This window comes from Strongylocentrotus purpuratus, unplaced genomic scaffold (assembly GCF_000002235.5).
Source record: "Strongylocentrotus purpuratus isolate Spur 01 unplaced genomic scaffold, Spur_5.0 spur5_contig_821, whole genome shotgun sequence".
In the NCBI taxonomy this organism is placed as follows: Eukaryota; Metazoa; Echinodermata; class Echinoidea; order Camarodonta; family Strongylocentrotidae; genus Strongylocentrotus; species Strongylocentrotus purpuratus.
In genome coordinates this window covers 903673-923049 of record NW_022145526.1, presented here as the reverse complement: position 1 = coordinate 923049, position 19377 = coordinate 903673, and the positions used below count along the sequence as shown (strand labels likewise).

The 19377-nt window shown below is 35.5% G+C and overlaps 1 protein-coding gene across 1 annotated transcript; it reads left to right on the top strand.

Moving 5' to 3' along the window:
- The first annotated feature begins 6300 nt into the window (after nucleotides 1–6300).
- Nucleotides 6301–10433, top strand: LOC105439740 (E3 ubiquitin-protein ligase TRIM71-like). The gene is made up of 2 exons (XM_030981015.1): nucleotides 6301–6936; nucleotides 9156–10433. The coding sequence occupies exons 1-2, from the start codon at nucleotides 6301–6303 to the stop codon at nucleotides 10431–10433; spliced, it is 1914 nt and encodes a 637-aa protein (XP_030836875.1).
- Nucleotides 10434–19377: the final 8944 nt, after the last annotated feature.

Sequence of the window (19377 nt, the reverse complement as noted above, 5' to 3'; positions counted from 1 at the left end):
TGTTGTTACTGTAAGCTTATCCAAATTAAAATCACAAGAAAAGCACATTTTTTTAGCATAACAAATCCACTGATTCTATTTGTTTAATCGTTATTGAGGTTATAAAAGAAATATTTCAAAGCAAGGTGGCGAAGAATTCGGTAGTATTGATCTTTACCAGCTTTGATCACATTTCCAGTCTATACGCTGTAAAATCTTTCGCCATGTTTCTTAAAGGTAATACAAAGTTTTGGTATGGGGTCATGAATTTGGTTCAAATGAAAATATTGGAAGCATATGCGATCCTACAATATTCAGTGATCGTTGTCGCGGTTGAAATCGAGTCTAAAGTTATGAAATTGTAAATAATAACTCTTTATATTGTATAGCTCCCTCTCAAGGTCAAGATATTAATTAAGCTATAAAACGATATTTCTCGACTAAATTCGACCGATTAGCTATACCCGTTTGGAAATTATATATCACAACTACATATTCTGAAATGTTCATGGTCACAGCTACCATTGTAACGGCCGCAGGCGCTATTTGAAATTTATCAGAATTTACCGGGAGCACCGGTATATTTTTATATTCAATTTTTCTCGAAAGCAGAAGTGTTTTAGGGGCTAAATTTTGTAGTGCTTTTAATACATCCACAGGGGCATCCAAATATATCGAAATTGTATGAATCACTTATCCACCCAATTTTCAAAATTTCCCAAAACTTTGTATGACACTAAGACGCTACGCCACGAACGATTAACACGATGCAAAATGCACGATACACTATCAGATGAAGGATCATCCCACCCCCTGTAAATCTTTCCCTTTTTTGTCTCCATTTCCGTTTCTATATTCGGTCTTTACAGGCATCGAAACCCCAACTTTTTTCCAGATTATCTCCTCCTCCTCACAATCTTTTTTTCTCTAATCGTTCTCAGAATTAGACTAGTTCTTCTGTCTGTTACTTTTACATTTTCCTTCTCCACTTTCCCACTTTGAAAAGTGCATCTTTTCCTTTAAATAAAAAACCCTTTTCACCTCTGATAATTAAGTTCCCCTTTTATCTTGACACGTGCCCCTTTTCATTTTGATAAGCACCTCAAATTCCTTTCTGTTTATAATGTGCATGTGTTTTAATAGTAGGCCGCGTAAGGCCAAAGTGTCCCATTTCAAGATATCATGCAATTGTTGATTGGATTTATATGTATCCAGGATAATAGTGATCCAAGAGAAGAACATTCTGAAAGCCAGTGTTTATTGTGTGGCAAGCATGTATCTTAATAATTTCTCATTCTCAAATGCTTATAGACCACTAAGGACTGTGTGTGTGTGTGTGTGTGTGTGTGCGTGCGTGTGTTTGAATATTTTTTTGTGTGTTCTATATTCTGTAGCTTAGTTTGTTTCCGTCCCTTGTATAAACATTATATTCTTTTTATTTACCTTGCCATATCGTTAATGTATGTATTTTGTTGACTATAGGGCCCCGCTCACAAGCTTAGCTTCTACAGGGGTCCTAAAACCATTCACTTAATGATGTACTATTACCAGTCTCTTTTTCATGTAAAAGATTATATCATGTTTTGTGTGGTTTTGAATAAATGAACTTGACTTGAAGCATTCAGGGGATCTCTACTATCAAGGTTTCAAGCCTGATTGCATCTCTGGCAGATATGGGTGATCTTATCGTTATTTTTTTGAGGTTTGAATTCAATTTCTCATAAAAGAATAGACGAGAAACTATTTGAAAAAGACCCCCAAAGCATCAAACAAAATGCACATTTAACCCCATCTTAAGTAATTGAGAATAAACGGTATTTATTACATTATTTCGTTGTGTTTGTTGTTCTTCTTCCTTTCCATTATTTTCTTTAACATTGGCCATGAAAGTGGTGTCCTCTACCTGTACATGAATGTTTGGTATTATATGTTTTGAAACAACAAGTAAACAACAAGTGGAACAACATCGTAGATGACCATTATATGAGTTAGATCCTTTTTCTATGACATGTAAATATATATGCTAAAACAAATCAAGGAAAATAATTTTTCGAAATAGTTGTTTTAGTTCATTAAATTAAAGAGTTTTATGTTGTGTTTTTTAGTTGAAATCATCTTTGTGGTAGCAATTAATAACAGATCGGATGACTGGGACAGATAATGGTTAAGATAGGGTTAAGAAGAAATAATGCAGATAGAGAGAGAGAGAGAGAGAGAAAGAGAGAGAGAGAGAGGGAAAGAGGGAAAGGTGATCCAGGGAGAGAGAGCATATTGCTCCGTTTAGTCTCACAACGCCCCCTATTTTCAGAGTCAGCAGCCTAACTTGTTAGCCTATGGACGTTTAAAAAAAAACTAGTTAAAAATTCATTTTTTGTTTAAACGAAAAGCACATCCACCCGACGTACGTTATCACTAGCTCTTTCATTGGAGCCCTCATGTCTCATTGACTTTTGAAAGTTCACCCACTGTAATTTTTCAAAATAGGTTGCAAGCTCGCCATTGCCTATAATACACATGTGAAACAAGTCGAATTTTGGACTCAGTCTGCCAAGCGATTGTAAGATTATAGGTCAAGCACACGAAGGATAAGAAGCATGCATTATCATAGATCAGTTCTGCTTGGTTCATTATGTCCATTTCATCCAACCCCCCCCCCCCCCCCAGCGTAATTTTTCCATTTAGTAAAAGCAAACATTTTTTCCGAGGTAAGCAAAAACATGGATATTCATGACACACCATGGACTATTCGGTTATTAACAGAGGGTTGCAATCGGTCATCACATCAAACTCCCCTAATTGCCACCAAGTATTTCATATCATTATATAGTTTAGTATGTTTCTTTTACTCACTCATGAATTATTAAATATCAATGATGGTTTAAAGATATCTAAAGGATTTTTTATTTGATATTAATTAACAAAGTAATTTATATTTAGCAAAGCAAGGCACATATTTATCGTTTGGACTGTAAGGTATACCAGGGAGATTTGTATTTTCATGCGGTACAACGTATAGTAGGAAAATGTTGTATATGGGATCCTTTTAATGATTACGTAATGGAAGTGGCGAGGCGGTATGGTTTGAATAACTTAGAATAATAAGAGAGGGAAATGGGCGTGGTAGCCATTCTAGCTTTGCGCCTACATCAGTACGAGAATACACCCGGCGGCGCGGTTGCCTGTACTTAAAGCGCGCGAACACATCACACCCAACGGCATACACCCGGTACCCTGCAACACAGTGGAACATTCTAAGAAATTGAAAATTTATCTACAAAATAGACCTCTTGAATCATCTGAGAAGTAACTTTCTGATGACTATTCTGATGACTTCAATGAATGTCAAGATAACAATGGCGGCGTTTCCATCCAAAAATAAAACTAGTTTGCAATTAGAAATAGTCCATTTCTCGATAATTTCACAAAATATATTTGCCGCCGCATTCAATATGACGTCATTGACAGCTGATTGGCTAGTCTGGAAGTGACGTCGAACGAGCTATGTTTGTGCTGCAGTGTTCCAGCGAACGAAAATGAGACAACCGGAGCCATATGAGAGGGAGAGAGAGCAAGAGAAAGAGAGAGAGAGAGAGGGGGAGGGGGAAAAGTGATCCAGAGAGAAAGAGTAAGAAAAGAGAGAGAGAGAGAGAGAGTTAAGAAGGGGAGAAACGTGATCCAGGGAGAGAGGGGGAATAGAGACGGGAAAAGAGAGAGGAAGAGAGAGAGAGAGAGAGAGGGAGCGAAAATACAATACGACCTTATAAAAGGTCGTTTATATATATATGGTTTGATACCAAAGACAGAGACTATTCAAAATGGCGTAATAATATGAAATCTGTAATTAATTATCACTTTAATCGAGCATGGTGACACACTTAAATGTCGATTCTTTGTCCGTATATGATTACCAATAAAGCGAAACACACGTTTTCGACTAATAGTTCATAGAGAATTGTATTGCTTTGTACAACATGTTTGGTAATTCATGCAATAATTTTCTAAGAATGTTCCAATGCTTCACATAATACAGTGCGTCCCATTAAACAAAAACGAAACTCAAATCAAACAATTATTGTGAACAATCAATAAGCTATTAAAACATAATTCCTTGCTTTTTATGAATTATAAGACATAATTATGCTATCTAATGATACAATGATTACGTATACCAAAATCTGTTGCTTGGTGAAGCGTTAATGAATAAATGCAATCATAGTATCCTTTACAGCCAAACTTTGGAAAAAAGGGTTATCTAGACATATAGCCTATATGGCCTATAACAAGAAAAATTAATACACTTTCACCTCATTTAACATGCAGAGAAAATGAAATGTCGAGGTTTTGGTTCAGCTCGACTTGTTAATCGACGTGTTTCCGACCAACTTCAATGAAATGTGAAATTAATACAGAGTTTGACGATTTTTTTTATTTTTTTTAATTGTCACAAGGCGAGACATGTACGACCTGAAAGGGAATTAGGTATGGCCATGACTTGAACCATAATGCATAGCTACACAGAGGAATTTTTCCTGTTGGGGACCGTGGTAAAATGCAATGAATTATTTATAATAATCTTTTTTCTTCTTTTTTTTCATTTGTGGGGGCTGCCCCATACCCTAGACCCCGCTTCGTACAGTCATGATTCAGTGGCAAAGTATTGGCCTCGCAACTGTGAGGCCCCAGGATCAAAGCTGTGTCTATTAGCTATATTAGTGCCCTTTTGTGAGGCATTAATCCGCATTACTGTCAGTTATGACTTAAGGACGTAGGTCCCCTAGTTTATAAACATGGTAGCATGCACATGCTTTAGCAGTCACACAAAACCAACACTCGCAAATTATTGTTCAATAACATCTTAGAACGTATACTATTATCTAGATCTATTAGGAATAAATCATTCTCAAAATCATTCCATAAATTGGGGTAAAAAAAAATATTTCACCTTTATGACCAACAGTGTATATAGGCGTAATTGTTTAGGCCACATTATGTAGGGCTTTTGTGAGATTCTGCAATCATAAATATGATAACATAATTATATCAATATTGCTGAAACACACAACCATTGAAAACCATTGGACACAGATATATGATTTCAGCACTGTTTCAGTGTTTTTCTGCTATTTTTCTTGGTCCAAAACAACCCACTCACTTTACAATGAAAAAAACATTTGTTATCTTAAAATGAAGTTTCACAAAATTTACTAATTATTGTATACTCACTTGATCCAGGATTATTCAGTCTTTAGACTGTTGTTCCTATCCATGGTTATCTTTGGTTGGGGTTGTCATCATATTTATCTGGGGCATCTTTCCTCCAGTTCTAAAGTCCAGATTTGAAGCGATTGATAGTGCTACTCTTCACAACATCACCTTGAAGATCACTATGATTACTTTTAAAACATTATTATTTCAAATGAACCATATTTCCGTGCAATACGGCTTATATATTTTATTTGATATAATTTTTATCATTATCAGCTCTTGATACAGACACGATTCACATTATTATTTTTATGAGCCTAAATTATTTTTTATAAGAGAGGAAGTTGTGAAATGTTTATTCAGGCTAATGTTGCATTGTAATAAATGTAGCCTCGTAGGATTCCATACGTATAAAATTTAAGAGAAATTTTGACAGTGAAAGGGAAGAGAATGAGAGAAATAGAAGAAGATTAAGGAAAAGTAGTAGAAAGAAGGAGTGAAATATGTGGTTACTTTCCTTTACCCTTCCAAAAAAAAAAAGATAAAAGCAAATAAATTGTCTTGCTCTTTTACCTAGGGCTCTACTTATTAGTGAATCTCTAACACAATATATCCACAACTAAAAACTAAAAATTCGCCCTCTATAGATAAAAAGGATGAACACCGCCATTCAGTTCAAAGGTGCTTCATAGCTGCGCGCGCACACTATGTGGGAAAACCCGATTCTATTTATAAGATGCACAAACTGTATTATTTTTACAGGCAATCTCGTGCTAGTTTAGCATTGTAATCATATTTGTATTGTTGTATACACTTGAACAGAGACTCAGTACTTTTGATCAAAGTTACACATTTGTATTCAACGTGAGAAATTGGTACAGAACTGCATGCAGTTAGGACACACATGTTACGTACAACCGAGATATTGGTACAATTATAGTAGGCCCATGATGGTACAATCTACTACTTAACTTCATTTTTGTTTGTGCTCGCATGAATTGACTGTTGGCTTTTTTTACACATTAGCTAATCACACTGGAAGCTTTATTGGACATTGGATATATTTGTAGAGTGAGCTTGTTTTTGTAATAAGCCAAAAATCCGATATTTGCACCAATGGCTGAGAGGGCTGAGGAAGAGAAAGCTCCAAGCTCTCCAGAGAACCTGACGTGTCCACTATGTCTTGATATCTTCGACGAAGCAACAATCCTGACTTCATGCGGTCACACCTTCTGTCGGAAATGTCTCAAGAACTATGACCTGTCCCATCAGGATCTTGATCACATGATCTGTCCTCTCTGCAGGAATACCACTAAGTTGTCTGCGAAGCGTGTCGATGATTTCCTCACCAATGTGACGGTCAACGGACTCGTAGACGATTATCACGCCAAGTGTGGAGGGATGAATGCTGTCCTTGAGATGTGTCCGAGATGCACTGCTTGCAAGTTTCATGAAGATGCTGTCTCATTCTGTAAAACGTGTAATTTATATATGTGCACTAATTGCGACTACAGCCATAAGCAGCTGACATCACTCTTTGAAGGTCATGAGATTGTATCCTTACAGGATATCATCAACGGGAAGGTCAACATTGGTCATCTTTCTGAGAAGTGCTGCATCCACAAACAAGAGAACAAAGATATGTTTTGTGAGGATTGTAAGGTCCACGTCTGTTTCAAGTGCGTGATCGTTGGTCATCAAATTCACAAAATCAAGAATCAGGTTGATTTCGAGCAGGAGTTACGGCTTAAGGTAAACGTGATTTCATTTAAGGTACCATAGGCGCCAGAAGCGGGGAGGGGGCGCACCCTTTCAGATTCTAAAATTCTCTGTCCGTCTCTACGCTTCATCGTAGATTAATAGATGTACCTTTTCTTTCAGAAGCATCAAATCGGAGAGGCTAGTAAAAAAAAAGTTGTATCAAGGTGGCAGCTAAAATAATTTCGCCGCATATCGATTAGTTTTTAATAGTTCTGAATAGATTACAAAATACATGTTTTCAGTAATCCATGTCGACTCCCTAAATGTAGCTTCTCGTAAGAGAAAGGAACAATCGATGAAATGGCATGAACTAGTTATGATGTATCAGAATGTTTAGTATTCTGCTGTAGCTACACAATTACAGTATGCTCTACGCCAAGGCCCAATAAACGGGAAGCAGGTAATTCCCTCACCGGCGCGCTAGACAATTTAGCACAATTACATTTGATAATATTACAGAATAGAAAAGCTTTTTAATTGCTTTAAAATATGGAATCAACTTTATAAAACGCTATTTTTTTTTCATCTCGATCACTAAGCTTCCTCGCATTTCAATAGCTGGAATATTTCTTATCTTTGAAGAAGCTCTGTCGACTATATATGGTCTTGAAGCGGGTAGACCGAAAAAACCAATGCACTTCTCTCTAGTAAAGAGGGTGGGACAACACTTTGCCACCCCTCTCACAAGACATGCAGCTCTTGCTTTTGCTCGCATGTAAATCATTATTTTGAATGAGGCTGGGATTTTTGTGACGTTTCAACCTATACTTGATTTCACTTTTCAATTTCACAGAAGCAGTCGTTCGGCTCGGTCGCTACACTTCCTCACGTTATAATAAACTCTCTGTCGAGCTAGATGATCAATAATATTATAGAAACACTTTTATATGATGTATGTTTAAGTGAAACATTGTTGGATTGTGTTATATGGGGACCTCTTACAAGCCCAGCTTTTCTAAGGTCTCCACTTTCTTTCATTTGGATTATATATCGACTTAAAATTGCACTTAAATTGTTTTTTCTTATGCTGTTTTTTGTTCTATTATTATACGTAAAAATGTTGTGAAAGAAAGAAATAAAATGAACCTTGAACCTTGAACCTTGTTTAATATAATAATAATATTTAATTTTTATATAGCGCTTATTACAAATGTCTCTAAGCGCTTTACAAATATACTATTACCCCGGTCATTGGATTCAGTGCTTGCACGCACAGTGTAAGCCCCAATCCGACATTCTTAAATATGCTTCTGCGTTTCAAAACATAATTATGCTTTAATAAAAAAGCTACATTCCAATCCAATACTTCAAAAATAGAGAAAATCCATATATTTTTCAAAACATTATTATTTATAGATATCACGAAACATACAATTGAACGGAAAAATTGTTGCTTGTCGCTGAGGCGGGGGGGGGGGGGGCTCATTGAAGTTAGTATTAAAGCTTAGCTACATTTCATAGAGCACATTAGTTAAAGATTCTTGGTCAAAAAAATCCAGAGTGTTTAGTAATATCATCTCAATTTTAACTCAGTTCAGTTCAGTCATTTTTTTAGAACCATTTAAAATTAATAATATAAGGCATGTAGTGTAAAAATAAAACAAATTGAATAGGATGCCTCTTAAAGCTAAGGCTTCATAAAAACGGAGCACTCAATACCTATAGGCCTAATTCTTTCTTCTCTTCCTGTTTTTCTGTTTTTCTCAATCTCCCTGTCTCTTCGTTACCACCTCCATTTTGTGGTTTACCTTTTAATAGGTGAAAAGGGAACCTGCCCAGATTACCCACATAACTTTGTAGTTACCTTTTTCTAGGAATTGAAAATTTTAATCCTCGAAAATCATTGAGATAAATGTATGGAATCAATGAATCATTATTTAGTTTCCGTGCAAAAGGGCCCATACCAATTGTTATCTTTTGTAAGTACTTTGCATCAAAATAACAATACATATATATTTGTCTTTGTTTATGATTATGATGACGATGCTGATTATAAAAATACTATTACTAGCTCTGTGTATCTGATATTAATGCATTTATAGAAATGGACTTATTTGGTTGCATTACTTTTTGTATGAAAATGATGAAGGGACATGGTTCTATTTTTTGTAAAACATAAGACACGCGCAAAATCAGGTTCCATGTTATTGGCATACATCTCAATCTCCAACATGTTCTTTTCATTTCTCTATTATTCATCTCTCTGTTAGGTGAATGACCTAGTCCAGCGTTGTGCCACTAAGAAATCAGAACTGGAGAAAAACATTCAGAATGTGGAAGTACAACGTCATGAAGTATACACTGCCGTGCAGAGATTACTAGACGATGTCGGTCAAGCCTACAGCATCAAGGCCAAAAAGCTTGAAGAAAATCATCGAAATCTCATTGAGCGCATCAATGCAGTAAAGCGGAGTTTCGATGACGACCTCAACGTCTTACAATCCAACGATCTAAAGAGAATCAAGAGTATTGGTAGTTCAATAACACTGGTAGATAATGACAGACTGGGTCATCTTGAGACAGACGGTCTGTATGCTCATACCTTGCTCTGTGAGGAGCTGGATGCCATGCTGAAGGAGGCTACTGATCACACTTCTGCGGCAGCCTTTACGAAGAAAGCACAGGAGAAGAGGTTCAAGCCTGCAGATGATACTCGTCTTGACCTCGGGAGCATCTCAGAATCAACTACTGATCACACTTCTGCGGCAGCCATTGCGAAGAAAGCACAGAAGAAGACGTCCAAGTCTGCAGATGATACTCGTCTGGACCTCGGGAGCATCTCAGAATCAGTTCCCAAATTGGAAGTCATTCAGGGTGTTAGTCTACGGGGATGGATGTCAGGTATGACCCCGTACTCTGATGACAGTGTAGCTATCGGATATAGTAATAGACATGGTATAGATATCATTGATTCAGCTGGTAAACAAGAGCAGTATGCAAACATACCAAGTAACATGTGGTCTCATGATCTTGTGTTTCAACAAGACAGGTCGCTATGTATATCGACGGGTAGCACTGAAGCACACGTATATTCTCCCAATGGATTCAGAAAATCAACCATCCATGTGAAAAACAGTGGCTATATTATCGGAATAAACAGAAGTCAATCAGATGAAATCCTCATCTCTAACACTTCGAAGCAAGTCTATATCTATGACCCGACAGGATCTACTCTCAAACACACTATTCCAACAAAACACAACACGACGAGGCAGGTATCTTCTACCAGGTCGGGTTTGATCGTCACGAGCTCATGTAACATCAATCCAAGCGTGGTGATGGTCTATGACAGGGAATGGAATGCTGGTAAGTCTCTACAAGCTCCAGACGATGTACACCTGTATGCTGCCGTGGATGAGCAGGACAGGGTGTATGTAGCGAGTGTTGATCGTAAGTATGATAACGTGGTCATCAGACTCTATGACCTTGATGGTTTGAACCTGAAGGAGAGAGTTGAGTTCAAGGTACTTAATCTGAAGCTTAGTTAAGATTGGTGTTACTTGGTTTCCCTCTCTCCAGACATGCTCGCGTTTGCTTGTGACAAGAAGTTATATTTCATCAAGGTATCACTGTAATCCATGTAACACTGATATATTACCATTATTGCTCGTGTGTATACAGTCTTCTCTGCTCCAGCTCTACTATAAAATGGGCCTATCAAGTGTCATATTTTAATGTTTATTATGTGATAACTAAACGAACGAGAAGATTTCCATTCTCTCGATAGATTTAAAAAAAAAATAATATGGTTATTTATATAGCGCCGGTATCCGCCAGGTTCTGACGCTCATTGTATTTTGTATTGTATTGTATTATTTATTCGGCACTTTCATGAAATATAACAATATAAACATGGTAAATACAAAATTAGAATGACAAAAACTGTGCAAATACCAATTTTTGTAGCAATATTCTGAGTGCAAAAGATGGCAGGGAAGAAGAGAGCAAACTTAATTACTGTAACCGTATAGGTCCCTCCGCCCAACCAACTAATGCACTCAGAAGACTGGTAAAAACGTAGCATAAGGACAAATAAGAGAGTAACAAATCAAGAATAAACAATAAGAATATAAAGAAAGGCGAGGCACGAGCATATGTAACGCCAACATAGAAATGATATATAACATATTAGAAAATATACGTTTCCATCACATAATAGCATTGTCTCTCCATAGAATTATAATGTAACTAGCATGTTCAATATTTTTATACCGGTGTTTTCTTTACCTGAATAAATGCTATCAAAATATTACACATATTACCCTGGTCGTAGCAGAGCTGTCAAAGTAACTAGCGCTCAAGCATATCAGGTACCCATTTAGTTGCCTCTATGCAGTTGACATTATCCAATATAATAATAACGTCCCTCTTTTGAACTGATATATTAATACGTAAATTTTACATAAACTATATTCTATTATCCTTGTGTAATTGATTTCTCTTTGATATTTTAACAAATGATTGTTACAGTAAAAATCAAAGAATAACAACGACTACAGACACACTGTTGACACTTTTTCGTCTTGGCTCTTCGTTTTTGCGATTTACTCTAATGAGTGCAAGAAGAATCTCTTTAGTAAGCCGGTATTCGTAGCTATAATTTTGTTTTTGATATTTAATTTGCAAGTGTCTGTCTCAAAGCACACACACAAAAATTAAACGTCTGGCATCAATTTTCACTTGTGTCTTTTCCTACAATTTTATCCAAAAAAATTCAATGCTACTTAGAAGCAATTCAAAACTTTACCAACTTTAAAGTTGAATTCGAAAGGTACCTACCACTTGAGACGCAATAAATAGAAGCAAGTGATAACGTGATATGGTTTCATATTATGTTTAACTTGAAAATTGTTAAATATTGATTAACTTCTTATTAGTGTTATATCCCTTATGATGTTATTATCAAAGTACAGTATTTAAAAGGTTATTTTGTTTGACATTATTTTTTTTTATATTTGTAATTTGATTATTTTGTATATTTAAATGAGGTAACAATTATTTAATACTGACTTTGTTATTAGGGTCTCAATTTAAATAAGCTTGTAAGCTTTCATGGGTCATCCTGTAAGTTCATTGGTCTTATCGTTTTGTTTTCATTTTAAAATATCATTTTACTCTTCTTAGTTATGCTACCGTACATTGAACTTGATTAATATATCGAATCAAATTTCTTTTAAAGCCTTACAGGACCATGGCGTAAATATTGCTGCGTTCCTTTGTATTCAGATTGTACCCTGTCTGGAAAGCCATTACATTAAATGCTCTGTGGACTAATAATGTGACAGATTAGTCTGCTCTGATGTAGAGAAGAACATTCTATTAACAAAAATTAGCCCAATTTAACAGTCGGAAGTTTTATTTCTTAACTGAACATCCTACGGAATGTAATAATATTCTGTTATAATTTAAGATTTCATTTTGTATATTGCATGTACATGTAAATTCGGCAGTTGTCTTTTTCGAAATAATGACTGCTTCAATTTGATTCCGTTTAGTCAAATTTGATTTAATTCAATTTAACCTATTGTGTACAGATTATCGATTTTTTACGTGAAATTGTTAATGTCTTTATCCGCATTTTATAACATTGAAAAGAGAATGGGGTAAGTGAGGATTATGGTTATCATATATTAAATTGTAGAAATGATGATAATATAAAACACCTACATCTGGTCATGCTATTAGACATGCATAGCAAACTCTGGCATGAAACTGGAGAAAACCTCATTTTGATGTTTCCCCATCATAAAGAAATGACACCCCAGATGATATCAAGTATATGACATCGAGGAAAATCCATTTATAAATGAGCTAGCTTCTGAAACAATCTCCCCCCCCCCCCTCCCATTTTTATAAATCTGTCATTCTTTTCCTGTTTTTCGAAGAGGGGTAGGGGTGTGATAACCGCATGTCGATTGAAATGTTGTTTACTTTATGTCTTTGGTGAAAAAAGAAAGTCAATTTTTATGGGTAAAATGGGGCGACTATTTCGATACACACTTATGGGGGAGGGGTGTCTCATAGAGAGCCTAAGTCAAACTTAACTCTAAGTTGGAGAGCCATTTGCAGTCTTTAAAAGATGTATTTAAAAGCAAAAATTCAAATATTTAAGGCTTTCCATAATTTCCACATCAAGAACATGAAATATTCGTGATAATATAAAATATGATTGATTTGATTGATTTTTAAAATAACTTTTTACAAAATGTTTCCAAAGATGCTAACGGCTTTTCATAATTGTAAAGTCCAACTAAGGGATAAATTTCACTTAGGTTCTTTGTGAAACACCCCAGGTCTTTAACATGTTTTTGTACACAGTTTTGTAAAGTACATTTAATATACACATGTCTGAAATGTCGTATTTTGTATATTTCCTCACATGTTTTTCTTTTTGTATTATTAAATAGTTATAGTAAGTATATACACGCTGTAAACCTAGTCTATAACTACATGTATATTTATTTTGTTGCATATGGTATTGTTGATTGACACTGGTAAAGTCCTGTAATGGTTGACAGAGAAAGAGGAAGAGAAAGAGATAAATGGACGGAGATAAAGGAACTATAGTGGAGGAAGAAGGGTGGAAAACAGGTTAAGTTACCGTCCTATACTCTTCCAAATATACTAATGAAAGCAAATAAAACGTCTTGCTCTATTATCCAGGACTATAACAAAGTGGATCTCCAAAATAATAATATTTCCACCACCGAAAGCCTAAATAAGTCACCCTCTAAAGACAAAAATGATGAATACCGCCATTAAGCGCCATGAGCACCGAAAGGTGGACCTGTGCGCTATACAAGTAGCCACTATTATTATTATTATTAAGTTCAAAGGTGCATTTACGCTCTGTGGGAAAACCCACTTCTATTTATAAATGCGCAGACTGCATGATATTGACAGACGGTCTAGTCAAATGTGATTTTAACATTGTAACCACGTTTGTATTCAAGAACACAATTCAAAAGAGAATACTTTTGTGTGTTTGCCTCGATTGAGGTGTCTATTCAAATTCGAGCATCAAAATAGAGTTGTAAAAGGAAATATACATACTATACAAGTACATTTAGTTATCAATACACAACACATATTTTCTCGACTGTACGATATTTTGCTGCTTACCATTTAGAGTGCTTTTAATGATTTATCTGGTAACCTTGTGTCTGGCTTCTGGGCTCTTGATTTACGAAAGGATTGTTATTGTTTTATCTCTTTTGAATACCTATCATACATATTCCGGAAGACTAAAATTCCATATGTACACTACGTTCCACTGAAAATTAATCCCCACCTTAGATTTTGTTTCTTCAGTTTTTGTGTCTAAATAGATGTACCTACAACTTCTTACTGGCAAAGTTTGGTGCATGGGTATAGATGTGGTGACCAAATGTGATCGACTTGATTTCCCTTTTCGGGGACGAAACCCGCGAGGACAAAGTTCAGGTTGATATCTTCTTCGTAGATGGCATGGATGGTCTAAGTAACTTTGTTCGGTCAATTCTTATGGGGGAAATGGGACGATTATTTCGGAACAGACTACTGGCCCATGCACTTTGTGTACAAAGTTTTGTTAAGTACCCTGAAAGGGAAATCTAACCTTGTTATCTAACCTCTCTAGAGAAAAGGAGAAAAATCTGAGAAGTAGACTGGTGAAAGTTTGGATGAAATCGGACAAAAATGAGAAAGCTATGCATTGCTGAAAGTTGTAATCACTATAGATATTATGGGCTCTTTAAATTGGCTGAATCGGTAATGTATCTACGATGTTGTGGCGGGCAACTATCCAATATGTTCCAAACTTCTAATTCACAAAATGACAACAACAACCCCCCCCCCCCCCCCCCCCAACAAAAAAAAAGGCTCGGGGCGGTCAATTAAGTGGACCTTTAACAATATGCTATATCCATGATATATCTTGAGTAGTGTCCCAAGGGAGAAGGCGCTTTTGCGAAAAAAAAAGGGAGAAATATAATGATTTTTTTTTATATACGACAAATGGATGAGTTATCAATCACTATACGTCACAATTCACTGACCAATCTGCCAATTTAAAATACACATAGACTTTATAGTGATCCCTTTTTTTTTATAACGTTTTTATTACTATTGGTCCGATTTATTTTAGACTTTCGCCATTCATTTATCTACTTTTTCTGTTTTCATACAATTAAAACTTAAACAAGGGTTGGATTGCCCTTTTACATATCAAAGCTTGTATTTTGAATTTTCCTTTTTGTTCTCTTTTTTCTTTACTTTGAAAAATAGTTATAGAACGTATGTATACGCTGCAAATGTAGCCTACATATTACATTAACATATTCATTTTTCTTTGTACGCTGTAAAATCTCTCGCCATGTTTCTAAAGCATGTCATGTTATCTAACACTGTATGCCGATAAGACGCTACGTCACGAACGATTAACACATGCAAAATACACGATACACTATCTCAGGTGAAGGATCTTCCTTCCAACCCCCCCCCCCCCCCCTCCGCCATGTAAATCTTTCTTTTTCTTCTCCGTTTCCGTTTCTATATTCGGTCTTTACTGGCATCGAAAAAAACAATTATCGAAATTATCTCGTCCTCTCAATCTTTTGTTCTCTAAACGTTCTCAGAATTAGACTAGTTCTTCTATCTGTTACTTTCCATTTTCCTTCTCCATTTCTCCACTTTGAAAAGTGCATCTTGTTCCTTTCTATAAATACCCCTTTTCACCTCTGGTGATTAACTGCCTCTTTTATCTTGACACGTCCCCCTTTTCATTCTGATAAGCACCCCAAATATATTTATGTTTATTATGTACCTGTGTTTAGTACGCCGTATGGAAAAAATGTTCCATTTCAGGATATCATGCAATTGTTGATTGGATTTATATGTATCTCGGATAATAGTGATCCCAGAGAAGAAAATTCTGAAAGCCAGTGTTTATTGTGTGGCAAGCATTTAGGGGGATCTCTACTATCAAGGTATCGTGCCTGATTGCATCTCTGGCAGATATGGATGATCTTATCGTTATTTATTTGAGGTTTGAATTCCCTTTTCTCATAAAAGAATAGACGAGAAACTATTTGAAAAATACCCCAAAAGCATTGAACAAAAATGCACATTTGAACCCCATCTAAAGTAATTGAGAAAAAACTGTGTATTTTACATTATTTCGTTGTTTTGGTGGTTCTTCTTCCTTTCCATTATTTTCTTTAACATTGATCATGAAAGTGGCGTCCTCTACCTGTACATGAATGTTTGGTATTAAATGGTTTATAGTCAATTATTAGCTATTGCCGATGTCCATTTATTTTTGACTTTCCGTGTTTTTTGTTGAGGCTGTCTGCATGTTTTAAAACAACAGGTAAAACAACAGATAGAACAACATCGTAGCTGACCATTATATGAGTTATTTACTTTTCTTATGAAATGTAAATATATATTTATAAAACAAATCAAAGAAACAGAATTTTACGAAATAGTTGTTTTATTTCATCAAATTGTAGAGTTTTAGGGTGTGTTTTTATCTAAAATCATCTTTAAGTGATAAGAATTGGACAGAGAAGGGTTAAGAGGGGGTTAAGAAGATGGTATAAGTAACATATAGATAGAGAGAGAGAAAGAGAGAGAGAAGGGAGAAAAGTGATCCAGGGAGACTAAGAGAGAGAGGGGAAGAGAGACAGAGAGAAAGAGAGAGAACGAGAGAGAGAGAGAGAGGGGAAGGGGAGAAAAGTGATCTAGGGAAACTGAGAGAGAGAGAGAAAGAGAGAGACTGAGAGAGAGGAAAAGAGAGAGAGAGGGATAGACAGGCAGAGAGAGAGAGAGAGCGAACGAACAATACGACGTTATGAAAGGCCGTTTATGTTATGATACCAGAGACAGAGACTCGTAAAGATGCGTAAAAATATGAGATCTGTAATTAATTATCACTTTAATCGAGCATGGCGACACACTTAAATGTCGATTCTTGGTCCGGATATGATTACCAGTGAAGCAAAACACACGTTTTCGACTAAATTTTTGCAAATTGTACTGCTAATTTGTACAAAATGCTTGGTAATTCATCCAATAATTTTCTAAGAGTGTTCCAATGTGCGTTCCATTAAAGAAAAACGAAACTCAAATCAAACAATTATTGTGAACGATCAATCAGCTATTTAGAAAATAATTCCTTGCTTTTCATGAATTAGAAGTCATATGCAATCTAATTATACGATGATTACGTTTGACAAAATCTGACACTGTTGCTCGGTGACGCATTTATGAATAAATGCAATTAAAGTATCATTAAAGCCAAATTTTGGAGAAAAATGTCTGATAGACATATAGCTTAAGAGCTGAAAGAGATATTAATAAACTTCCATCTCATGTAACATGCTGAGAAATTGAATGTCCAGGGTTTTTTCTAGCTCGGCTTGTAAATAGACATGTTTTTGACTAACTTCAATGAAATTTAATTTATCTTTACAGAGTTTGAGGACAAATCCCTAATTTATAAAAAGATAGTTCCAAGGCGAGATATGTATGAGCTGAAAAAGGAATTTCCTACACTTGCACTTCCTGTTACAAGCTAAGAAAATGAAATGTCGACGTGTGTCAGAGGTAGGATTAAACACGACCCCCCCCCCCCGAACCTTGCTCCGATCACGTGCTTCACTTCTTGAACAAGTCAAGTTAAATGGTAGGCAATTCGTTGCGCGTATATGTGACTTTCTAGTAATGGACGCTGAAATTCGCGATGTTTTTCGTCGAAATAGGATTTATAAGCAGCTGTGCTCATTGAAGTTGACTAATAATAGTCCGAAACAAATGAACAATACATTACTAAAATATTGTGCTCGTCAAGGACAAAAACGAAACAAGAACTATATATATAATCAAGTAAAGAGACAAGTCGTTGCTTCAAAGATACTACCAGAACATTATTTTGATTAATCGCTGTGACCTTCCAATGTGTTCATCATTATTAGAGATCGATATGCTACACATGCATGAATAAAATAGAAACTTGGGTTTAACTGTAGAAATATATGACAGATTAATTAAATAACATTCAAGCATTGATGAAACAAATGATTATAATGATTTCCCGGTTTTGTGCACAGTGGAACTGTATATGGCTTGGAATGAAAATAAGTAATGCTGTAATATGAAGTAATATCTGTATTTAAAAAAAATGATTACTGGCTGTACCGAGAATGAAAATGGGCAATGTTGCACTCAAGTTAACTGACAGACAAACCCATTGTGTTTTCTAATTCTCCCTCAACCTATTGTAATTGTAACTTTAATTTGGAAATAAATGGAGGGTGCATTAGCAATTTAGCTAATGGCCATTTACACAAATACATATATAACACTTAAATGCCACTACAAATGAACTAAACATACACAAATACATGATACAAAATGCTTTCACCAGCATCCTGTGCAAATCAAATATAGATTCATATATACTTATGTTGATCCTGTTGATCATGACCTGAACTAATCCAAACAGAGCGACTAAACTTTTGAAACCACTACAGATAAAGAAGATTGCTGGTCATTTAAATGTAACTGCATGACATGTACGAGAGAAACTGTAAAGTTATCGGGAAATATTGATTATGTAGTATATTATAGGAGTATTTGTTTAGGCCAAATTGTGTAGACCTTTTGTGAGATTTCGGGGTCATTAAAATGATAACACTATAATATCAATTTTGCTGAAAAACACAACCAGTGCCAACCATTGGACACAGATATAAGATTCCAGCACCGTTTCAGACTTTTCCTGCTATTTTGCTGGTCCAAACCAACCCATTCACTTTACAATGAAAATATTTGGTATCTTAAAATGCAGTTTCACAAACAAAACTCTTATGATTACTTTTGATATATTATTATTCCAAATGAATCATATTTCCGTGCAGTTTGGCTTATATATTTTGTTTGATATTATTTTCTCATTATCAGCTCTTGATACAGACACGATTCACATTATTATGGTTATGAGCCTAAATTATGACTCATTTTTTATAAGAGATGAAGTGGTGAAATAGTTGTTCAGGCTAATGTTGCTTTGTAATATGTGTAGCCTCGTACGATCCCATATACGTATAAAAATCAAGAGAAATTTTGACAGTGAAAAGGGAAGAGAATGAGAGAAATGGAAGGAGATTAAGAAAAAGTAGTATAAAGAAGTGGTGACATATATGGTTACCATCTTTTACCCTTCCCCCAAAAATGATAAAAGCAAATAAAACGTCTTGCTCTTTTACCTACGGCTCTACTTAAGTGAATCTCCAACACAATTTATCCACAACTAAAAAGTTAGCAAGTCGCCCTCTATAGATAAAAAGGATGACATTCAGTTCAAAGGTGCGCGCACTCAATGTGGGAAAACCCTATTCTATTTATAGCCTAGGATGCACAAACTATATTATTTTCACAGGCAATCTCGTG

Excerpts from the sequence above, each read along its gene's own strand:
- LOC105439740 (XM_030981015.1), top strand. The coding sequence starts at position 6,301 with ATGGCTGAGAGGGCTGAGGAAGAGAAAGCTCCAAGCTCTCCAGAGAAC. Across the intron at positions 6,937-9,155 it reads AGCAGGAGTTACGGCTTAAG|GTGAATGACCTAGTCCAGCG; the intron begins GTAAACGTGATT and ends TCTCTCTGTTAG.